Raw genomic sequence first — 25,195 nt, forward strand, 5'->3', positions numbered from 1 at the left:
ATCTTAAAAGGATGGGCTTCGCAGAGTGGGGGGGGGGGTGTTCCTGCTCATAAGTCTCATTCCAGGAAGCTTAGCTTCCTACAACCTGGGCTGTGAGAGAGGCTCCTGAAGTGCCTTTTTGTCTGTTGGGGCTATGTTTGTGCTGGAGTTGTTAGTATAAAACTTTTTCAGTCCAAACAATCCATGCCCACACCTTGTCCTTCGCACAGTTGTATTTGTTGGGACCCAAAGTGGTGCAGCTGCAGGCGGAGAGCGGGAGGCAGTCGTCTTCAGTTGCTACCAGGTAGTGTGGGAAGCAGTTCTGCCCTTCATGGGACTGGCTCCGAGAAACAACCAGTCTAGCTCACTCATGACAGCCCTCTGCCTTTTACTGTGCTGCAGGGGGAGGGCACCCTGCCTCCAAGAAAAGGCTTTAGAGCACGCGCAGGTTGATGATGAACCACAATCACAACGTCTCCTGTAGAAAGTTAAGACTCAGATGAAATCTTTAGAATATTTTTTAAAAAGTCTTTCTCACAATCATGTACTGGGAAACCAATTTCATACTAAACTGATTAAATAATACATTTATAATCTGTTTGCACTTACAGCTTTGTTTTTTGTACATAGAAGCTATAATTTATTTTGTTTTATACCCATTTGTGTACCATTTAAAGACCAGACTTTTTTCTTAAAAAAATTTATTTAGAAAGTATAGTGTAAACAAATTGTACCACTTTGATTCTTTCAATACAAGATTCCTGATGCAAAGCTGAAGCCATTCGCGATTCTGGGCTTCTCTGGAAAGTTGCTTTTCTTTCTAAAGGACATCTGTGAGCCAGGTATTTATAAAGTTTTGTTGAAGGTGGAGGAGCTGCTGTTACCTTCAGCCTCAGACAAATAGGATTTTTGAGTCTTCCACAGCATGGGCGTGCGGGGTGTGAAGGGCCCTGGACAGAGTGGCCGTGGCAAATGGGGGCAGGAGCATTGATCCGACCTGGGGGAGCTGCCAGCCATCAGTGCTGACTTCAGTCTTTGGTCTTGAGCTCACCTGAATCCTAGTCACACATGAGAAGGTTGAACTCCTTAGAAATGGACAATATAGGGTGAGCTTTCTTGAAGGACGGACTTGGGTACAAATCAGGAACCATTTCTACCAGGTGCCCAGAGAGATACATGGTGTCTGATAAAACCTCCTGGCACTGTCACTCATGGCAAATTCCAGCAGAATCTTTTGCCCAGGGAAGAGGACCTGCCTCGTGTGACTCGCAGCCCCATTTTCTACACAAAGGTAACAACAGTCACAACCAGCAGCTCAATCTCACTGCCTATGAAGCCCACAGAAGATGGTGACGGCATCTGATCTGAACACACAGTATCTTCTAGAAGTTGTGCCTTTGTTTTCAAATCTCCAAACTCTGGCCCAAGCACATGATTACGTTGGTGTGGCCTTTAGATCACAGAAAAAAAATCAACAGTGTCTCAAGGACAGTTTTCCAGAACTCATGAGTTCAGGACACTGCTCCTTAAATGCTTTTTGCCAAAAATAGTTCATTTGACTTGACTCCTTTTGGCTCAAACCGCTCATTTTGTCAAGACAAGTCGAAAAGGGATGGATCTCCCCTGAAAAGTTTGCACAGTGAACCTGGAGTTATGAGAGAAACTTATGAATCTTAGTGTGTTGCCCTAAACACATAGGAAGAAGATAGGTATGAATTTAGTATACACTTAGCTCTCTGGAAAATCATGTGAGACATGGACATTTGTATGGTGGGAGTCCACACGCTGGGTCCAAGAGGCCAGGCAACATCCAGCAGGGATTTTCTATAGTTCATCCTTCGCCTGGCGCAGAACAAAGTGGTGCAGAGAGTCCACATCTCTGCCCCCATTGTGCTCACCGACCTTTTCACCCCCTCGGAAAAGCAGCAACGTGGGATACCCCCGCACCTTTGAGAGAAGGAAAAAATCACATGCAAATTGTTCCTTAAGAATGCATAACCTTACGTAGCTGAGGCTGGAAGATTTGCAGTTGACTATGGAAGATGTTTAGACAACCTACAATAAATACACTCAAGTCTGGGCTCGTTATGTTGACCCCTCTACCTCTAATAAGCCTGCTTACACTGGAGACCTGCTGAACCTGCCCATCTGTGATACCTTACACTTTTAATCCCAACTATTTAGGACTCAAGATTGCTATCTCCAGCTGAACAAACAGCTGGTATTACAGGGGTGAGCGCCCAGCTTATGTGGAAGGTACAGGATGAGGATCACCATCTAAGACTAATATAGAAGAGGAAAAAAAAAAAAAAAAAGAAAGCAACAGACACCAGTGGCTCACACCTGTAATCCTAGCTGCTCAGGAAGCTGAGGACTGGTTGAAGCCAGCCTGGGTAGGAAGGTCTGGGAGACTATCTCTAAGCACTAGAAAAGCTGGAAGTGGAGCTGTGGCTCAAGTGGTAGAGCATAGGGGACAATGTCACGACAAGCTCAAGCTCGCCAGGGCTGGCAAAATAGAAAAGCAGAAAAGGGGCTCTGCGTATGAATCAAGTGGTTGTCTCCAACTGCCAAGAAGCAAATGAGGAAGGGCAGGGACCAGCTCTGGGCATGGTGGGCAGGCCCTCAAAGGGTTGTCAGGAATGACGACTGTAGGCCACGGGTGCTGTGTGAGCAGTGCAGGGGGAAGGCTCAGTGCTGGCACAAGGTCAGGTGCACAGATGCCTTCTTTTAGGGTGCTGGCTCCTGTCAACAGTGCACCTCGGGATCTATGGCCGCAGCTCGGCCTCACTCAGCCCACAGCCTTGTCTAGTGAGTAGAATGCTACCTCGCAGCGTCTCTTCTGCTTCTGAAAACCACGTAACTCAACGTTTCAGTGCAGGATGAGACGTCGTGACCTCGGTGTTCCAGATATAGCCCCTAAGGTACGCACCGAGTACTTGCTGCAGACATTCCGCTCGGCTGTGCAGTCCACTTTGGCGATCTTGACCTCTGTCAATCCAGGGAAGTCCTTCCTGGAGAGCTCCTCCCACGTAGGTGCCAGGTTCTTACAGTGGCCACACCTGGAACAGACAGTGACCCGTGCTGTGAAGCAGGGGAAACACGCCGAGATGGGAGCACTCGGGAACAAAGCCACCACTCACCACGGTGCATAGAACTTGATGAAGGTTATTCCTTCTGCAATGGTGGCATCGAAGTTCTTTTCAGTAAGTGCCAGCACCGCGCCCTTCAGGGAGTAAGGAGAAAGCCACGGTTCACTTGAGGCAGAAGAGGTATGTTCCAGAAACCACATGCAGTGTCTATTGTGCTCCAAAGTCCGAGCTAGTATTGCACAAGCCACACCAGGGCAAGCTGCAACCCCTGGAGCTGCTGCTGAGAGGGGGTGCAGGGCTATGCCCTGTCTTACGGGCACGGAGGATGGGTGTTTTTACATACCACAGGCTGCATCCCATTCCTACATCCAAATAAGTAGGAAAAATGCTCTTCCTGATTCCAGATAGAGAATTGCAAAGAATCCAAAGCAATTTGCTTTAGACAAAGTTTATCTTGAAGGATTATGTCTGTGAAGATGCCTTGTCACTTGTTACAGGGATTTTCGGGCCAGGTAGGGCCCGAGAACAGTACTGTTCTTCTTTACATCCTGAAATATGCCATCACACTCACTGAGAGGCCATTTCATGGTGGAAAGCCTTATTATAAATAGCAACGGTTGGGTGATGAACACACCCCTAACATGTAATTACCTGCAATTTGGGACTGACCTTCAATAACCACCATGACACATAACGGCAAGATCGTTTGTTTAAAGCAAAGCTTGAGCTATTAACACCCAGGCTGTCCCCATCCTCTGAAAGTGGAATGAGGAGCGCGGCTTTGGAGAACAAGGAGGCCCCCTGCTGCCCCTGGATTCAATTCCAGTGAGTGGAAATATGCTGACAAGCAGCCCTGAGGGTTAGCTGGGAAACTTCTGACTTCCTGCAACACAAATCTACCAATCCACACAGACACTGTGCTTCCATATGCCTCACCCCTCCACATCCTCATCTCTGAACACAGAGCAGAAAAACACCACCTTAAACCACACTACACCACCTTCCTGCTCAAGTCTTTAGCCGTGTTTAGTACCACCAGAATTGGAAGCACCTCAAGCCCCTTCTTCTCCCGATATGTCAGAAGAGCTGCATCCTCTGGCCCTGTCAGTCTCCTTTCTCACCCTTCCTTCAGGATCTCCCTGTCTTGCAGGGCTGAAGGCAACATCCCCAAACCTTCCAAGGGGCTCCCCAGCAACTTAGGACCAAGTTCTCAGCTCCTGGCTTCTTCTCAGAGGCTCTGCCTGTCTTCATCTTTGCATTTTACACTGCCCTTCTCAACCTGCTTCCATCCCACCAGCACAGCTGCTCATTGTGGACCTGAACATTGTGGTCCCTACTTCACGCAACTTCTGTGCACACATGCTGTCACAGCCACGACACCCTTCCCTTGCACACTCAGTATCTAGCACAGGACAGTGGAAGAAATAAAACAAGGACCTTGGTAACCATGAAGTGACCCGAGTGAATGAAGACAGCACGCTGGTACATCAGAAGGTCCTTCATGGGTGGAAAACACCCTCGCATACACACACTACTTTCAGAAGCCCACAGCCACACTGCCTGCTGTGCTAGGGTGAAGTGACCCTGGGCACTTAAGTCCAATGCGGCTGGGCAGCAGCCCAGACTCCACAGCAAACCCCCTCACGTTTATCACCCCGAGGTAGACTAGGTCCAGAAGGAAGGCTTCAAGACGTGCCTCGGTTTTAAAAGGGAAACTTCTCTTTACCTGTGCCTTTCTAGCATGCAAAATTTGAGGAGGGAATGTTTGTGTTGAGAAGGCAACCATCAAGAGTTTACGCCCTCTGTCCACAGGTGTGATTGAGGACAGTGTCCTCTCTGTAGGTGGGTGGGCAGCCAGGGCCACCCAGTCCACCCGTGACCTATGGCAGCAGGCTCATACCTGGTCGCCTGGGGGCTCAGCAGCCAGCACTGGGGCCACTGAGGGCTGGATGGTCTCTGGGGCCCCGGTCTCAGGCCCCTGCAGCTGTGACTCTACGTAGTCTCTCAGGGACTCCAAGTCTCGCTTTCCTTTGTACTGATCCACCTGTGGGGGACAGGAGCCATGAGGAGATGCTGCCCCCCTCCTGCCCTCCAATCCCATCACTATTTGAGGATGGGCGGCACTGTGCCACCCAAGGAGCTCTGAGGAACTGACCAAATATGGAAGGAAGGAAGAGGCAGTGTCTCCAAAGAGTGTGCCAAAGGACAAGTTCTTAATGACAAGAGCCTCAAGTGAAAGACACCTGCTCCAGTGGAAGTGCCACTCCTCCATGTGGAGAGCAAACACCAGATGCAGCCTTCTACCACCACCAGGTCAGCAGCTCTAAGCTGGGGAAGAGCCTTTGCCCAGGAACCAGATGCTGACATACCTTCTTCCCATCTCGGAACCAGAGAAGAGTGGGATAGCCTCGGACCTGGTTTTCTGAGCAGAGTCCGTAGTGCTGTGTACAGTCAACCTGAAAAGAAAGAGCTCCTGGTCAGTTTCCCTAGGACCTTCTCGATGAAAAGGGATTTTGTATTTTAGAAATCTTTGGTATTTAGGTTCTGTAGCATCCTTGCCAGCAAGATGCAGCTTTGAGAGAGACTTTTCCTAAAAGGCAAAATACAGAGTGGGGTAATGTGATTTGAGCTCCATGAAAACGGTGCTATTTGGGAAGCAATACTGTAACCTGAGCAGGTTAGCAGCTAGAGTGGAGGAGCCTGCCTGACACGTGGGTACAGGGCTGGGCAGGATGCTCACCTGGGCCGTTCCCAGTGCCAGCTTGCACAATGAACTCTCATGTTCACACTTAAAATGACAATTTCAAATCCGGGAGAGCAGGCCTGGGCTTTGGCTCAGTGATAGAGCAAGTGCTTGGTGCACACAAGCCCGGTTTGATTCTCCTAGTACACACGTGCAAGCAGTCACTTTTCTAGTATACCTGGCATACAGTGAAGACATCCACTTCAGTTTATGCATCCGTAATGTGCCAACAATCGTAGCTCCAGCCTTTTATTCAATTTATATCCTTTATAAAGATTCTGCTTGCCCCATGTTTTCCTAGAACAATTATGCCCGTTTCCTTTTCTATTGACATTAAATTGAACTTACAAAGGACTGAAGTGTTTTTCATACCATGCCAACAGAGTAGGGTACAACTATTTTACACGTTTACACTGTAGTGAAAGCCAAGAAAGGTAAACTGAAGCCTAGAAAGCCTCCAGGAGAGTACGTGGAGGGCATGAGCAGGTTCAGGGCCCCGTAACCCAGACAAGTTGCCCAGAGAAGAGCTGCGCTCCACCCCCTCTCCCCCCCAAGAGAGGTAGGTAAGGCTGAGTCTTCTCATGCCTGCTTCTGCTGGGACCTCAACTGAGAAACTGATGTATTTCTCAAGGAAGCCATTTAAAAGATACAGAGGCTGGGACAAGACAGGAGGGAAGAGGATTGACAATTATGCCCATAAAATGTTCAATATAAAATACTAAAATAAAATGTCATCAGAACACAAATCAGAACACAAGTAGGAAGGAGCCCTTTATCTACTAACAGCAATAAATGATCACAGTTGATGCTCATCTTAAAGCAGGGCACTTTTACCCTTGCAGGTTTACCTCAGGGGCAGACTGAGGCAGGGACATCCTCAGTGAGGTGGGCAGTCAGAACTATCCAGCCCCTAGTTGGTACTTCTGTCTACCCTACTGTCCTAGGTAGGTTCTCCTGTTGGGAGAGAGCTGTTGTCACAGCTCCTTCCAGTAACAACCGTGTGCTGCGAAGTAGAAAATTGGTACCCCCCCACCCTTTTTGGTAAAGTCTGCTAGATGAGATGCCATAACACAAGTTCAAAGTGCATAATGGCCCAGAAGTTGCTCTTGATAATTCTAGAAAGCCTAGTTACACAGAAATTGTTAAGACAGCACTTCTGGCTTCTGGTAAGTGGGGACAGCAGGGGAAAAAAATCCCCATTTAGCAGGAAGGGAAGGTTTGCAGTAAGACCATGCAAGCCCACAGCCCAGGGCCCTTCAGGAAAGTGTCCAGGTGAGTTCCACATGCGTCCTGTGGATGTTACACAAGGTGCTACCCTGTATCTCTACAGAAAGGTTTCAGGGCTTCCAGTTCAGAATTGGCGCTCTCTTCAAAACAAGCAACAGCCAAAGCCATAATTTATCTCTAGGCTACGGAAAAGCTAGCGAACTCTAACCCAGGCTGCCATCTGTGGAGGTGAAATGAACTGTCAAGTGGCACACTAAATGGAACTAATAAATCAAGGCTGCGACTTTGCACACGGAATAAATAATGGGCTACTCCACTAATCCAGCCCCAGTCAATTTCCAGTTTAATAAGAGCTTTCACCTACCTTGCCAATCTTGACAGTTTCAGAATGTTCAAGGCCCAGAGCCAGCTGTTCCCAGGTTGGAGCCAGAGCTTTGCAATGACCACACCAGGGAGCGAAGAACTTGATAAAATGGTTGCCTTTAGGAAAGGGCCAAGAGAGGAGGAGGGGAAAGAAGATCTGTGATTTACATCGTGCTGCACAAGAGGTTTAACAGAAGAATCAGATCTTTGTTCTCCTGCTTAGCAAACCTCAGTTCACTTGAACCTTTAAAGCGGCAAGGAGGGAAGTACTAACCTATATTTATACTGAGTTCATAATGATACTCAAAACTGTATCTGTCAATTTCAAGAACAGGAAGTTAATTCACATTCAGAAAAAAAACTGGCAAGAAAAGGGAATAAATCGAGCATTTAGCCCTTTTTTGGGGGGTGGGGGGGTCATGGGGCTTGAACTCGGCCTGGGTGCTGTCCCTGAGCTCTTCAGCTCAAGGCTACCACTCTACCCCTTGAGCCAAAGCCCATTTCCCATTTTCTAGAGGTTATGAGTCTCATGTCCTTTTGTGCCTGGGCTGGCTTTGAACCCTGATCCTCAGATCTCAGCCTCCTGAGTAGCTAGGATTATAGGCATGAGCCACTGCACACGGCTAGCCAGTCTTCTTTGTGAACCATAATCCAGTGATATATGAGGCTGAGTTTTTCTCTTGCTTAAAACAACAAAGGAAAGCCAGGTGCTGGTGGCTTATGCCTGTAATCCTAGCTACTCAGAATACTGATATCTGAGAATTACAGTTTGGAGACAGCCTGGGCAGAAAAGGCCAGGAGACTTACTCCAGTGAACTACCAAAAAAATCCAAAGTGGAGCTGTGACTCCAGTGGTAGTGTGTTAGACTTGAACACGAAAAGCTTAGGGCCAGTGTCTGGGGCAAGTTGAAGCCCCAGGACCAACATATGCACACTTGCATACATACACAACTGGAAGGATGTGAGGTGAGCCCCTGTCACTGCACAGGAGTGAATGCAATGACTTGTCAAGGCTGCTTCCACCGCAGACACAACTAGACACACAGTAGGCTGAGAGGAAACTCTTCCTAAACGTGACTAACCAATTTACAAAAAGAATTCTGGGAAAGGACTGTATAAATCACCATGGGCAAATCAGCAGCAGCAAAGTCCAAACTGGCCAATTCTGCAGGCTCACAAACCACATGCAGAAGGAAGAGATACTAATAGGAATGTGCAAGTCAAAGAGCCTTTAAAAACAAACATATGAGGCAAGGAAAGGGGTGATATTGTCCAAAGAGAAAAGTACTCATTAGCTCTTTTATGTAACTGTAACCTCTCTGTATATCACCTTCATAACATTTTTTTAAAAAAGGAACATACAGAAGTTCCTCAACTCACAACAGAGTTAAGTCCTGATAAGCCCACTGTACATCAACAAGCATTTACTATACATATAAACCCAATGTAAAACAAAAACTCGTTCAGTTGAGCCAGTCAAGAGCCATCAGTATGTAAAACCAAAACACGGTGCATAAACACGTTTTTTGTTTGTTTTTTTAAAAGCATAATGGAATGGGGTTTTGTGTGTGTGTGTATGTGTGTTTTGGTTAGTTGTGGGCCTTGAACTGAGGGCCTGGGCACTGTCCCTGAGCTTTTTGCTCAAGGCCAGCATTCTACTACTTTGAGCCACAGCACCACTTCTGGTTTTCTGGTGATTAACTTTGATCCTCAGATCTCAGCCTCCTGAGTAGCTAGATTATTGGTGTGAGCCACCGGCACCTGGGTTAGTAGAATGATTTCTACAGAATCGGGCGAAGCACTGGGAGGGAGGGAGGCTTGTGGGGTGGAGACACAAGAGAGGCTGGCAGTTTGAGGTATTTGACCTGGAAAGTGTTTGCATTTCACTAAGCCTGGTGTTTTATATGTTACATTATGCAATATATATATATATATGGTTAAAAAATAGTTATTACTCTCCTGTCAGGAGGGGGGGGAGGCTTAAATTATCAAATGCCGTTATCTGGATATTGCAGATTTTTGTCTGTGCTGCTCTACGTGGGGCCAGACAGGATGAGTCAATGAATGACGGCGGTGGTCTGCCTTCGACTCCACCACACCAATGCTGGTGGCTGCGGCCCATCACCATAACAAGGCACTGGGGAAACTGTAAAGCAGTATTTGGAACCCATGCTAGGCTAAAAGCATATGCAGACAGGTAGAGCATCTGCCCCAGGCTGCAGGTAGAGACATATTTCCAGAAATCCACTCAATACTGACAGGGAAGTGGGCTGGCAGGAAGCCAGGCTTCCCTAGGAAGAAAGCGCCTCCTGGAGCAGCAGGATGCTGCCTTCAGCAGGGCCTTGCTCTCAGAGCGAGCTGGCCTGGACTTAGGGGGCCACCACTGAGAAGGCATACTAGTCAGTGGGAACCATGTAGAGGTCCCACTGTTGGGAGAATGGGTGAGATTAAGTTAACCTCTAACAGAAACTGGACGAGGCTGAAGGTGTGGCCAGGAGTTATTTTAATAAGCTAGGGGTGAACTTGACCTTCCGGCATGCAAGTTACAAGGTCAGGTACAATCCTAAGCTTTTCTTCACAGGAGACGCTGGGTACTTGTTCATACATGGAGATAGTTTGGTATTTAGGAGCCCTTCTCTAAAAAGTGAGATGTAGTATGCAAAGACATTAGATACTTTATATAAAAAGAATATTAAATGTGACCAATAATGGCAACAGTCCTTCTGTACTGTTTCAGGTCAGTAAATACATGATTAGCATTAATATAAACACTTTCTTACCCAAGAGGTACATGGCAGCTAGTGTACACATTAAGTGTGTCTATTTGTGGTTTGTGAGGCCTTACCTTATAGCATCAGGCCTGACCTATCTGCAAAGGCAGAGACAAAAGGAGAAATGATGTCTAAGAGCAGGTGGGTAACGAGATCCTCCTTGGGGGATAGGAACTGTGCTATCTCAGAGCCCACCCAGTCTATGGTGTCAGGAAGCAGCGCCTACCCTTCTTGTCCTCTTACCTTGTGCAACATGCATCTCAAAATTGCTAGATGAGAGCTCATACAATCCCTGCTTGAGCTCAGGGGCTTTGGGTGGTTCTGCTTCAGGCTCTGGTGTCTATAGGAAGAGAGAAAGGTACAGTCACTGAAATGTTTCTGGGTTCCTCGGCCAATGCCCCCCAGAATCCTGGGGATTCCACAGAGTCACAGAAACGGAACCAACAGCCTCATACTGTGACTTCTGCATGTGTGTGTCTGCCATTCCTGGGACTTGAACTGGGCACTGTCCTTGAGCTTCTTTTTGCTCAAGGTTATAGTGTTCTACCACTTGAGCTATAGGTGAACAGACTTTATTAACTGCCATCCTCAGGTCTCAATCTCCTGAATACCCAGTGTAACAATTATGAGCAACCAATGCCTGGCCTTACATGACTCCCCAAACACTGCTTTGCCTTTATAATTTTCTATCAGGGATAGTCTACCTAAGTAGAATACACCTGAGCCGTGCACTGGTGGCTCACACCTAAAACCATAGTGACTCAGAAGGCTGAGATCTGAGGATCACTGTTAGAAGCCAACCCGAGAAGGAAAGACTAAGAGTTATCTCCAATTAACCATCAAAAACCAGAAGTGGGACTATAGCTCAAAGTAGTAGAGCACTAGCCTTAAGTGAAAAAAAGCTCAGAGACTGTGTGCAGGCCAGCTTTCAAGCCCAAGGACTAGGAGAAAAAAAGTCACTCTCAAGGACAAAGATACAAAAAACATTCTTTACAAAGATAAGCAGCAAGGCTATGACCAAAGAATTAGAACCTAAATATCCCCTAACAGTTATGAAAAATCCACACTATTATCACCAGCACAATGACGTACAACTACATAAATCATTAATGAAATACTCCTGAGATTACAGCTATTTAAGAACAAAGCAGAAAAGCAAATATGGAAATAAAAATTTTTTAAAAAATTATGTATGTCTGATTTTATTTTTTTTAATTTTTTATTGTAATTAGTAAAAGGGTTACATGATATTTGCCAGATAGAAGGTAGTTCTGCCATCCTGACCAGACTGCTGAATAAACCCCTCACAGAAGATGGGCTTTGTGGGGTGCAACATTTAAAATTTCTCTGAGGTTTACACTCCTCTTTAAAGTTCTCCTCAGATCCTAAACTGCCGCCTTTCCAAGGGAGAACATGTCCCCAGAGAAATATGGAGCTCAATTAAATCTGTATCCATACAGACTCAATCGGTATAGAAGTTAAATCCGTATGGAAGTTACTCATCCAGCCTTCCTACCATTGAGATAAAAGGGATTTTCTCCACTACCTAAAAGGAGGCTGTGTCCCCGCTACCTGACGCCATGAACCAACATTCTTCTCCAAGCAGTTATGGAGCTTTTAAGCATGCACGATCATAGCTATAAAGCAGCAGCCGAGTTTCTGAGTAGCTGTGACATCCAGAGTGTACAAGACAGTGGAGGAGTCCTATACACCTTCTGGAAAATGACACCAGTGAGCTGCAGAGTTCCAAGGTGATGGGGGTCTGCAGGTAACCACAGGCCCCCATCACACCAGCCCCATGCTGCCCTGACCTAAGCAGTCACACTTAAGTGCTCACACTGAAGCCACATTCAAAGACCTTAGATGCTCTTGGTATTAACTCATCATAGATATTCCACAGGGGATGCCAGCCAGGCACACGTCATCCAGGCACACACCATCCAGGCATACACCACCTCATCCCTGTGTGCCCATTCAGCATTTATCAGGAAGCACCAGACACAGGAATACTTAAGGAATACTTTATGAGCATAATAATTTACAATAAAATAAAGACTTCTAATGTAGGTAAGCAGTGGAGGACAGGACATTTTTCTTAGTTAAGCCACATTCTTACAGTACCCTGCACTGATGAGATGAAGACTAAGCATTTGCTAAGGGTAGTAAATTACATTATCAGCAAAGCCATCCAGGGCCTTGGGAGACTGAGGGAGAAAAAGAAAGAGCCACACTCTGGTCATATCAAGGGGTTGTTTGAGAGGTGAAGGGCAAAGGTCCTGATGGAGACTTGGAGAAAGCACTAGACTGGCCTGGGGCTGGCCCAGAGGACAAGCTGCCCCAAGAGTAGGAAGGGACCAAGAGGAGGGGGTGGGCACTCACAGCTGGCTCCTCATTCAGCGTCTGCAGCATCCAGTTCTCTAGTGCTTGGAAGTCCCGAGGACCCTGGTACTTCACTGCTTCTTGGCCAGGCTTAAAAAACTTGAGGCTGAAATAACAGCAACAGATTAAGCAGGGCTGGAGTCTAAGGCATTTCCAAGTTAGAGGAGTTATCAAATTCACTGAGAGGTAGGCAGGCCAGAGCAGTTGGCCTTGACATCCTATTAAAACTTCAAAGGGAAACAAAATTAACATGTGTATGTAATCCTACATTTTCAGAAGTTTCTGGTGTTCTGAAAACGGAGGTGAAAACCTGCTAGAATTAAAACCCTAGTGCTCACTGCTCATGCTTGGTACATGAACTCTGAAGCAGCTCCTCCCTGGCAGGTGTGCTGTCCTTCCTGGCAAGGTGTCCATCATTCTTTGTTGCTGGTGTTGATGAATGTGCAGAGGATGAAGACAAAGCATGACTTTGCTATATGACACTACTCTGACAGATAACAGACTCTTGCAAAGTGCAACTGTACTAGTTGCTATCAGAACTCAAGTTTCCAAGTGTAAGTAAATCCTGCGCATTCACTTGCTTCTCCCTGGAGCAAGAATCTCATTTCTCTGTACACACACTGGCTTCTGAAGGAATCTAGCAAGGGCAGGAATAGTCTTTCAGTGGTAAACAACAGATCTAACCTGAAGATGGAATTGGCCCTTCCTGTACAGGGCTATCCCACTAGTCATAGGAAAATATGCTTTTACATGAAACTTCACCCATGTCAATGATGGCAGGACAAAAAATGTGGCGACTGTCAGAGGAATAAGGAAAGAAATACAGAGCAGGGCTTGGGGGCAGGCCCATTCATCTCAAGAAACACCTATGTTTCCATGGCACAATTGTGGGGGTTGTGCACCATGTCCAGAACCAGCTTCGCCAATCAATGTATTCAGACAAAAAGATCTACAGGCTTAAACAGTGCCACAGGCAGTTCAGACTGCTGTATCAGCATACTATATTGGCTGTGATGTTTAGAAACCATAGAGATGGGTCTCTCACGGTTGTGCACATTAGACGTCCAAGTTGAAGGTGCTGGTATAGTCTGCATCTGAGGGCTTTCCCTTCTACAGGACAGCTTCTCCCTCACTCCTCTGAGGTCTCTTCAGCAAGGGCATGAATCCCATTCACAAGCCTCTGCCCTGAGGACCTCAACCCCTCCCCAATGCCCTGCCTACTAATACCATCGCCAGGGTAGGATTTCAATATAAAAATCTTGGAAGATTTGCATTTCTTTTATGGCCAGAGATGTCGAGCATTTCTTCATGTGTCTATGGGCCATTCTTATTTCTTCTTCAAAGACCATCTTTTATTGGGATGGTTGTTTCTTTGAAGATTTGTTTTGGAGAGATTCAATTTTTTTAGCTGTAAATATATTTTTAGATATGAAGCCACTCTGTGGGCTCTCTATTTAACTTGCTATGTCCTTTGCTATACAGAGATTCCACCTCATTCTAGTTAGAATGGCCACGATCAAGAAATCTAATAACGGATGCTGATGGGGATGGAGTCAGGATAGATCACTGCTACACTGTTGTGTGAGTGTAAACTCATTCCACCACTATGGAAAGCAGTATGGTAATTCCTCAAAAGACTAAAAACAGAGCTCCCCTATGACCCACCAATTCCACTACTTGGCATTTACCCAAATGTCCCGAAACAAGGACATACTAAAGCTCAACGATGTTCACTGCAGCATTATTTACCATAGCAAAGATATGGAACCAACCCAGATATCCCTCAGTAGATGACAGGATCGACAAGATGTAGTACTTATACACAATGGAATTCTATGCTGTCATCAGAAAGAATGACATCACCCCATTGGTAAAGAAATGGAAAGACTTGGAAAAAATCATATTAAGTGAAGTCAGACCCAAAGGAACATAAGCTCAATGGTTTCCCTCATTTGTAATAATAGTACACACCTAAGACTCTCCTAGCAGAGGATTACAATAGCGCAAAACCTAGATACATAAGGTCATATAGGATGAGGCTAAATGAAAGGATCTCCAGGATATGGAAACAAGAGATTTATCTTGTGTGATTGTTGGTCTTAATGTACTGTTATTTCTCTTCTCTTTGGTTGCCCTTTGGTCAATCTGACTTTGTTACCTGGTATATATATGTAAAATAGGAAAGGGAAGAGGAGAAACAAGATGATTGGAAGAGGATGGGAGTAGGGAAATGGGACAGAAACATGAGGAGTATCAATGTGTGAGAAGTAATTCCCCTACTATCTGGCAAATACAATGGTAACCCCTCTATACATTACAATTAAAAAAATCTTATAAGATGCAAACCTACAAGCCCAAAAAGATAGCTAACTTTGCTTAGTTTGATAACTCAGACTCATAGCTATACAAGAAAGAGCAGCAGGCTGATCAGAGAAGGCACTCAATGGGAGTGCAATGGGAGTCCTGGTCTTGAGAACCTTCAATCACATAACCAGGCTTCAGTAAGATACCCAAGGCCAGGTCGGGGGGGCTAAGGTGAAAAACAAGCCCCCGTTCCCACATCATACACAGAACTCCTTTCAATAGGGTTCTGAGTTGAAAACACGGTTAAGTTAAAAATGCCTTCAGTAATAAATTGCCAAACGTCAGAGCTTAGCCCAGCCTGCCTTACACATGCTCAGAACTTACTACTGCCTACATTTGGGCAAAATCATCTAATATATTCCTATTTTGTAACAGACAGCTTGTTATCTCATGTTTTGAATGTCTCCTTAACTCATTAAACACTGGGGGTCATCAGTGAGTCAGGACTATCTGCAATTATAATGTAGAAGGTGAATTTCTAATTTGTAACATCAAGCCAACTTCTAACTAGCATTAGACAGTATACTGTGCCTCCAGTGATGATCATACAAAAGCCAGCAGGATAAGCAAGTCCAAATATTCTATTGCAGTACGCGCACCCTCACCAGCCAATGGACCTCCTACAGCTATGGCACCTGCCTCCTACCAAAGAGCTTCAGGGTGAAACGCAGGGTCTTAGCAGCACCAAGAGATGGGTTATCAAACTCATTTATGTCTTTGCTAGTACTCAAAGACACAACCTGTAATTTTTCCTAATTTGTTTGGTCCACACTGAACAAAAATCAGTAAAAATGTTAACACTTGTTAAACTGAAAAGTCTCTGTGATCTGACCTACTCATAGTCTTCCTTAGTATGTTCAGAGAACAAGAGGGGAGGGCTTGAGCTTCCAGCACAGGCCTTCTATTTGGTCCAGGACATAGGAATCCACCAGTGGTGAAGGCGGCCAGAGACTGGGTTCAGGGTACAAGCTCATGATTCTGCTACTAACAAACACCTACACAGGCATTTGTGTGTCCTTCAAGGAGGCTGTAGGGGAGAAAATCTCCACTCAGGTGTCACTCTGGAAAAATTGTAGAAACTTTCAACCGCTGGAAATGGTAATGGGGGTTAAACAAACCCCTAAAATGCAGCTGTTGAAATTCCAATCCCTAACTCAGAAGTGACCTTATTTAGAAGCAGGATCCTCACAGATGTGATCAGCTACGAGTTCACTGCAACAGGCACCAATTCACTATGAACAATGTCCTTCTCATAAGGACATTTGGAGAGAGATGTGTACAGAGAGAAGGCTAGGTGAACACAGCGCTGGAGTGACTTAATACAAGCCAGGCGATGCAAGAGCTGCCAGGGGCTAGTCTGAATCCAGAATGTCTTCCAAAAACCCATATGCTAGTGGAGATGGGGCAAAGGATTCTCCCACAGGAATCAGAGGGAGCAGGACCCTGCTGATTGCTTAATTTTGGTATTCTAACCTCCTCGATGCTAAGACCATGTATTTGTAATGCTTTTAGCCATCCAAGTATAATATAGACTAATATCTCTCCTGACCAGACCTGGCTTAGGGTTTCTTAGATGACTTTTTCCGTCATGGAACTTGAACTCTAGGCTGGGTGCTGTCCCTGTGCTCTTTAGCTCAAAGCTAGTGCTCTATGACTTGAGCCATAGCCCCACTTCTGGTTTTCTGGTAGTTAATTGGAGATAAGAGTCTCATGCACTTTTGAGCCTGGGCTGGCTCTGAACCACCCTCCTCAGAGCTCAGCCTCCTAAGTAGCAAGGATTATAGGCGCGAGCCACCAGTGCCTGGCTAATGATTCTTTCTTGAATCAATAAGAATCATTTCCCTTAAAACATTTTCCTGAATATAATCAGCCCTTTCTAGGGAATATGAGAGCCTAAATTCTTTTCCTCTCCTATTCTTCACTTCAACTAAAAGTATGAGTGAGAATAACATAAAATCACCCGATTCAGGTGTTCCCACAATTCTGAGATGGGTACTACTTTAAAGGAAGCAAAAACACACAGAAAAAATAAATGCACTAATGCCTCTATCTGACTATATGTTATATTATACAATACTTCCTCCTGCACTTTGCTAAAAACAAAAATTCTTGGGGCAATCGCAGTCACTGGGGTCTCATACCTTTAATCCTAGCTATTCAGAAGGCTGAGGTCAGAGGACCGTGTGGTTCAAAGCCAGCCCAGGAAGGAAAGTCCATGAGACTCTTACCTCCAATTAAATACCAAAAAATAATAAAAGCCAGAAGTGGGGTCGTAGCTCAAATGGTAGAGCACCAGCTTGAGCAAAAAAAAAGTTCAAGGACAGTCCCATAGGACCCACGGGGACACGGACAGACACACACACAGTGCAGTGAAGCCCTGACACACACACACAGTGCAGTGAAGCCCTGAGTTCAAGCGTCAGCATAGATACAAAACTAAAGCAATTATTCTTGGACATTTCTGCAGGCTGTGGTCCCAGGGGTCCTCTTACCCACTGCTGTAGTATGAGAGCTTTTTCATTCTTTTTAACAACCTAAGCACCAGGGCCCATTTGGCGTGGGGTAGTTATACCTTCCAAACAGTCCAGCACACATGATCCAGCATGTCCATGTGAGAGTGAGACAGCATCTGGAGGGCGATGCTGTGGTGGTGCCACACAAACCTTGTACACTTGGCTCCCTGAAGCCTCTTGACCCGGGTCCTTCCCACCCCAGAGTGGTGGCAGCTTCAGCCTTCCTGTGACATGAGTTGTCCTGTAGTTGGCAGGGCAGGAGTGTACACAGGCTAGGCAACGTCCAATCTGTTACTCTTCCCTCTTGAAAGTAACAGGTCCTGAACAGGGGCATTTATTTCTTGCCCCAGTACCTCCCAGGGGTCTCTGGAGGACACACCTGATCCACACTGAGGTCCAAGCACAGGGCAGTGAGCCCCGCTGTCTAAGTACACACAGGATCACAGTTTCTATTGACCTGACAGGATTGCAGGCTGGGACAGTGGCATTTGATTAGCAAACAGTGACTGAAGACTAAGAGCTCTAGAGCCCCGTATGGGAAGACTAAATTTCCAAATGTAGGAGAAAATCCACTATTGACTAGAGTACCTGGATGAGTGTTACAGGCAGGGTGAGGGCGTCGTGGTCACCCAACCGCCCAGCGCATAATGGGGGACCAGGAAGAGAAGGTCTCACTTTATAATCACGGGCCAGTGCATCACTCAGGTAACGAATTCCTTCCTTGATTAGGGAGCTACAGTGGCCAACTCGTCCCCCTGATAGAGAAAGCATCGCTGTCTTTGGTATACCACTTTTCCTTCTCAATCTTGCCACCTGGTTTGAATAGAGATGCTGCTTTCTAGAAGAGTCTACACTCCTATTACAAAGGACTGCTCCCAGAAAAATTTCCACCCACCAGCCCCAAGTTTCAGTCCTTCCACAAGAACAGGTATCTGAGCTGGAAACAAAGCACATATAGTAAAAGCAGCGCACAGTCACTCAGGCGGATTCCAGAAACCCTCCCACAGTCTATTTTTGTGCCAGTACTGAGACTAGAACTCAGGTCCTTGCATTCTCCTTTGTTTTTTTTAATCATGGCTGGTGTGCTATCATTTGAGAAATTCCTCTAGTTTCAGCTTCTTATTGGTTAACTAGAGTTAAGAATCTAGAGGATTTTGACTGTGGATTTTGAACCTCAATCCTCAGATCTCAGCCTCCTGAGTAAGATTAACAGGTGTGAACCACCAGAGAACACCATCCCCCTCTCCTGCTGTTTTGGTGTTTTGAGACTGGGACTCAAAGTCAGTACCTACCACCTCTGTTCATTAGCCAGCACTCTACCAGGTGAGCCATGCCCCTAGCCCCCGCTTCTAAACATGCTGAAATTTCATCCCCATTGTGAAGTGTTCATTTATTATGGTGGGTTTGTTTTATTTCTATTTGTTTTGTTGGTACTAGAGACTGAACTCGGGGCCTCTCATTTGTGAGGCAAACTCTCATTGAAGCCCCAGGATCGACATACACACAAAAAATGGGTAACACAGGCTGTGGGAAATGTACCACATAGGGCAGGATCCCAGGCAGACCCCAATACTGTCCCACAAACACATTCTCTCATTAGCACACATAGTTTGTACCAGGGAGGTCTCACTGTGGCTTTTTACTGTGTATCCTGGGTCTCCTCTTCATCTCTCTTCCCTATCACATCCTCTTACAGGAAAACCCAACACAGATTCATTAAAGGTCTCTTTCCATAAAAATGAAAAAAAAAAGCAATCTGCAATAAATATACAACTAGGTACCATCTTTCCTAATAATGGAGGGTGCCTGCTTTAATTCCCAGTCTCCTCACTCCAGATGTACAAAGTTTCACAAAGGTACCTCTGCAGGTAGCGGCTACATAGACAGGGAATTCACGGCCCCGGGGGATACGCATGCACCCTCGGTCCACTCACGTGGGGTATCCTCGCACGCCCTGAGCAGAGCACACGTCTGAGTCAGCCGTGCAGTCCACTTTTGCCACATAGACCTTGGCATCCTCCATGCTGTTGTACTTATCTCCCAACTCATTCCACGTTGGCTGCAGCCGCTGGCAGTGTCCACACCTGTAACAAAGCAAGGGAAACAAGCAGCCTGAGTGCCAGGTCCCAGGTGCTGGGTGCCCAGCCTACCTGTTCCACCAGGCAACAGACCCCAGCCTTTCTTCTCTCAGCAGCACAATGGCCTCAGTCCTACTCCTGTCTCTGCCACTTTAGCATTAAATCAACACTTAGCAAGGCATTATTTTGGATCTCCGTGTCAAAACCACCTTTCCTTTCTCTCTACCTGGGCCTTTGTAGTGTTGGTAGTTTTCTAAAAAGGATAGGTTGCCAGGCACTGGTGACTCACGCCTGAAATCTGAGTGACTCAAAACCTGAGATCTGAGGATAGAGGTTTGAAGCCACCCTAGGCAGGAAAGTTCAAGAGGCTCTTATCTCTAGTTAAAGCCGGAAGTAGAGCTGCGGCTCAAGTGGTAGGGCAGAAACCTTGAGCAAAGAAGCTCAGGGACAGTGCCCAGGCCTTGAGTTCAAACCCTAGATCAGCACCCCTGTGTGCACACACACACACAAAGCTTTGATCCTGGAGCTCAGCACACACACTCTCCTCTTGATGCCTTCTCCCTCAACACCTCCAAGCTAATTTCTGTTTGCCCTTCCAGTCGAGTTTGGCTATCCCTTATGCCAAGTCTGTCTTGTTTCCCAGGCTGTTTAGTATCAATTCTTTCATCTTCTGCAAATCTAATGAGCTTTTCCTCTACAGCAGTAGCTTAGCACTTCTTATTGCAACTGTTCCTCTGGCTAATGAAGATTTAAAAAAAAAAAAAAAAGACTAGCCACTCAAAGTTCTAGGGTTGATACAATCAAACCTCTCTTGTTAATATTCATGGAGTGGATGTACACCTCTTCCATTGCCAGTCACCTAAGAGTAATGACCTGGCACCACTCCTCACATTCCAGCACAGCACCACTATTATCTCATCACTAGATCATCAACTCAACTCTCCGCTGTCTGTAGTGCCATACTTCTTTAGTTGTGAATGAACGTAACCACCCTGCAAAGCCATCTCAAAGCTTCAAGTACAATCAAAGCATTATAGCACATGGGCTTTTTTATTTCTCCAGTAAGCTGTTCATGCCTACAAAGTAAATATTTAGTATGTGATGCTTTTTAAAGTGATTTCTGGGGCTGGGAGTGTGGCATAGTGGTAGAGTGCTTGCCTTGAATACACAAAGCTCCCAGTCCAATTCCTTGGTACCACATACACAGAAAATGCTGAAAGTGGGACTGTGGCTCAAGCGGTAGAGAGCTAGCCTTGAGAAAGCCAAGGACAGTGCTGAGTTCAAGCCCTGGGAGTGGTCAAAAATAAGTAAAGTGATTTCTGACAGATGACCTCCAAAGATAGCTATTTAAAGGAGCACAGAAAAAGATTCCTTTAGGCTTTTCTGAGTGGCACTTTTGTGATTAGCTAAGATAATTCCTGCTTTAAAGACACCTCAACGAAATGGGGTGCAGCAGCTCACTCCCCTAATACTGGCTACTCAGGAAGTGACTATAAGAGGAATGCTGGCTACTCATGAAGTGAATATAAGGAATTCAGTCAGGCCAGGCAAGGCACAAAGCTAGGGACCAGCTGTAAGCCAGGTGTAGGTAGGAGGATCTCAGTCTGAGCCCAGCCTCAGGCAATAACAAAAGATACCATATGTGGGGCCAGGAGTTTAGCCTAGTGGTAGAGTGCTTACCTAGCATGCACGAGGATCCGGGTTTGATTCCTCGGCACCACAGACATAGAAAAAAACCAGAAATGGTGCTGTGGCTCAAGTGGCAGAGCTCTACCTTGGGAAAGCCCAAGGACAGTGCCCAGACCCTGAGTTCAAGACCCAAGACTGGCAAAAAAAAAAAATACCATATGAAAAATAAAGCAAAAAATGTGGAAGGAGTGGCTCAAGTGGTAGAATATCTGCCTACCAAGTGTGAGGCCCTAAATTCAAACTCATGTAGCACCAAGGGAAAAAAATTCTCTTTGCAAGAAAATGATTGGGAGAAACAACCCAATTCTAATTTTTTATTGGGGTGGGGGGGGGTGGGAAACAGTCTAGGGCTTGAATTCAGGGCCTGAGCACTGTCCTTGGGCTTTCTTAAAACTAGCACTCTGCTACTTGAGCCACTGCAACCACTTCCAGCTTTTTCTATGTATGTAGTACCAAGGAATCAAACTCTGGTCTTCATGCATGCTAGGCAAGCACTCTACCACTAGGCCGAACTCACAGCTCCTGTATTTATTTGTATCAGAGCTGAGAAGGTAAACACTGTCCCTGCCCCCAGCATACACTTGTGCTTGGCAGTTTCTTAGCTTAATGAACGAGAAAAAAAAAAATCACAAAACTGCATTGGTGAACTCAATAAAATTATGTTTTTGCAAAGTAGGGGGTGGGGAGAAAGAAAACAACAAAAAAAGCCAAGTCCACAGAACCTGAATCCTGCATGCAATAGGCAGTGTGAACTTTGTTCCTCAGATGGTCCAGATTCTGGACCTATCTAAAGAACCAGACTGTTATTTAGTCCACCCCAAAGCTAGACAAACACCTCGTAGTAGGAACTTCCTAGGAGAGGTAGCCTAAGGGATTTGCAAGCCCAGGTCTGCTGATAGGGGAATTTTGTCAGGTAAGCTGGTTTTAGAGCTTTTTAGTCTTTTCCACAAGGTTCTTTTAGCTGGCAGATCACACCTGTAATCCTAGCAACTCAGGAAGCCGAGATCTGAGGTTTGCAATTCTAAGCCACACCATGTAGGGAAAGCTTAGGAGACTCAGCTCCAATTAACTACCAAAAAAACCCTGAAAATTGAACTGTGGTTCAAGTAGAGAATGGGCCTTGAGCACGAAAGCTCCAGGACAGTGCCCTGGTCCTGACTTCAAGCCCCACGACCAGCACAAAAGAATAGGATAAAGAGCTGACTGCTGGTAGCTTGAAGTCTTAACAGGAAGCTGAGATCTAAGGATGGCCATTTGAAGCTAGCTGGGGTGAAGTATGGTTCAAGCAGCAGACCACTACTTAAAAATAACCTTAAAATGCAAATAACCTTAAAAAGGCCAAGCCAAAACTCAAGGCCCTGGGTTCAAGTTCCAGACTGACAAAAAAAAAAAAAGATGAGTAAGTTCAGGGCTGGGAATATGGCTTAGTGATGGAGTGCTTGCCTAGCATGCATGAAGCCCTGGGTTCAATTCCTCCATCCATACCACATCCACAGAAAAAGCTGTAAGTGGCACCGTGGCACAAGTGGTAAAGTGCGAGCCTTGAGCAAAAGAATCTCAGTGACAGTGTCCAGGCCCTGAGTTCAAGCCCCAGGACTGGCAAAAATAAAAATAAAAATAAGTTCAATGTGTGTCTCCCAACTACTCAAGAGGCTGAAATCAGAAGGTTACAGTTTAAAGCCTATCTGGGTAGACAATCTGTGAAACCCTTATCTCCAAATAACCAGCAAAATGCTGGTCTGGAGGTGTGGCTCAAGTGGGAGATTGCCAACTGTAAGTGGAAAAAAAAAAAACTGAAAAAGTCAAGACCCTGAGTTCAAGCCCTGGTGTCGGCACATGAACAGTAAGTTCACTGAACATTAAATGAAAACTGCCATCAGCATTCTGCCAAGCCTCTCCCACACTCAGTGGCAGTGCTGGATCCACAGGTGACACCTAGTTGGTCTGGCATACAGAAGGTGGCCTGGGGACAAGTGAAAAAGCAATCTGGGCAGGAAAGTCCATGAGATGCCTACTTCGATTAACCACCAAAATGCCAGAGATGGAGCTCAAAGACAGCACCCAGAGGCTGAGTTCAAGCACCTGCACCAAAAAACACTACCTACACTACTGCCTACATGTTAATGGCAAGAGACAGATTGGGGAGGGGGGAGGGAGGGAGGAAAAGAGAAGCGGGCTGCAAGTAGAAACAGGAGGACCTAGCTTCATGAGAAGCTAGCCAAGGCACAATCTTGAGGCCCTATCTGAAAAATACTAAAAGCAAAAGGGGTAGAGCACCTGCCTAACAAGCCCCCTAACTGGAAAGTAGGGAGAGGGCACCTGTGTTGAACTCGGGGCCTTGTGCTTGTTAACTGTTAAGTGGGAATTCTACTTGAGTGAGGCGTGCAGCTATAAGTAATATATCTACTGGGACTGTTACTGTCAGTACAGTAACTATTACCACTGAGTGATTGGATTTTGCTCCAGAATTATTTTGTGCACCACTGGAACTTTTAAGAATTCAAGCCTACTAGTCTTAGGAACTTGAAACAATACATTCCCTACATATACTGTTGATTAAGACACAATGGTTATGAGCCAAACTGGCCCCCAAGGTTTATTATCCCCCAAATGAGCGGATATATTGTAACAAACTGGGAGGGAGAGGAAAAAACGTTCTCCCACTTCAGAAGTTCCAACTTCTGAATAAGCCCATTTTATGTTCTCAGGTAGCTCTTCTCAAGTCCCTTTCCCTCATCAACCTCAATGCCAAACGGTCCCCTACAAAGGGCCGGTGCTCTGCCATTGGGGCTTTCTCCTTGGCACCCCCCAGGAACCCAGGCCCCAGGCAGATAGCACCACACCGTGTGCTTATTGTGTGTCACAGGTCAACTCAAGACTCCCCCCCCCAACACCCCAACCAGAGAACCTCAGCCTTTCCACCAGGCCCTTTCCAGAGCTCATCTGAAGGGCTGACAGCCCGGAGCTGGAGGCTCTGAAAGCACAACTCTCGTGTACACCACGCTACATGGTGTCCCCAACACTGGCCCCGCTGGGAGCTTCTAAGGTAGCACAGACCCCCCCCCCCTTCCTGTCTGAACTACCCCATGGCCCACGGAGCTCGCATCAAATGGGAAATCAGGCCTCGGTGAGTTGTCTCACTTCAACTCGACCCAAAGTGGTTCTCCGGGCGTCGGGTGGGGCTGGTGGCTTCCAGGAAGGACCCTGCGGGTCACTGCACGTGTCCACCGCCGCCCCCGGGTCCTGCTGCGTCCGGCCTGCACGGGAAGTTTGGGGCGCGCGGGGCAGGGGGACGGGTGGAGGGCTGCCCAGCTCCCACAGGTTTACCAGAGACCACCCCGCTGGGTCCTCCCCTTCCGTCTTGGGAGTGGAGGGGGGCCGGGGTGGGGTGGGCCGTCCCCGGCCGTGCCCCTCGGAGGCCGCGCCTCCGCCAGCACCGCCCCGGCCCGGCCGAGCGCCACGTCAGCCGCGAGCGCCGGACTCGGGGCGCCCACGCCCCCACCCCCGCCTGCCCCGCGCCCGCCGCGCTGCCGCCGCCCGGCCCGCAGCTCCCACCCGGCGACCCCTGACCCGGAACTACGATCCCCAGGATCCCAGGCCGCGCCAGTGCCCACGCGCCTCGACTCCGCTCGGCCCGGGAAGGCGGAGCAGCTCGCGGCGCCGAGTGCGGGGCCGCCTCCGACCGCGTCACCGGAGCTCGAGTTACCAGGGCGCGAAGAACATGATGAAGTGCGCGGCGCTCTGGATCCCGTGCGCGAACATGTCAGCCGTGTACAGGTGCTTGGCGTGCGGCTCCTGCCCGTCCCCGCCGCCGGCCGCGGGGCCGCCGTCCCCCGTCGACTCCTGGGCCTGGGCGCCGAAGCGCCCGCGGCCGCCATGGCCCAGCAACAGCAGCAGCGCCGCCAGGGCCGGCAGCCGAGCCAGCAGCGGGAGGAGGCGTCCGGGGCGCGGGGGCATCACGGCGGGGCTGGGGCGCGCGCTCGCCGCCGACGCGGGTCCT

General features: G+C 47.2%; 1 protein-coding gene across 2 annotated transcripts; it reads right to left on the bottom strand.

The window, feature by feature from the left end:
• Positions 1–155: 155 nt before the first annotated feature.
• On the bottom strand, positions 156–25,195 carry Txndc5 (thioredoxin domain containing 5). Of its 2 annotated transcripts, none has more exons than XM_090356448.1 (10): positions 24,902–25,195; positions 19,363–19,512; positions 12,552–12,657; positions 10,416–10,512; positions 7,403–7,518; positions 5,438–5,524; positions 4,969–5,112; positions 3,120–3,202; positions 2,909–3,038; positions 156–1,926 (listed from the first exon to the last, which is right to left on the bottom strand). In XM_090356448.1, the coding sequence occupies exons 1-10, from the start codon at positions 25,150–25,152 to the stop codon at positions 1,804–1,806; spliced, it is 1,287 nt and encodes a 428-aa protein (XP_090212574.1). In that variant the 5' UTR covers positions 25,153–25,195; the 3' UTR covers positions 156–1,803. The 2 variants fall into 2 exon arrangements, with proteins under 2 accessions (XP_090212574.1, XP_090212575.1); XM_090356449.1 differs by lacking the exon at positions 24,902–25,195 and adding an exon at positions 24,337–24,398.

This window comes from Megascapheus bottae, chromosome 22 (assembly GCF_031878675.1).
Source record: "Megascapheus bottae isolate mThoBot1 chromosome 22, mThoBot2.hap1, whole genome shotgun sequence".
NCBI classification, from domain to species: domain Eukaryota; kingdom Metazoa; phylum Chordata; class Mammalia; order Rodentia; family Geomyidae; genus Megascapheus; species Megascapheus bottae.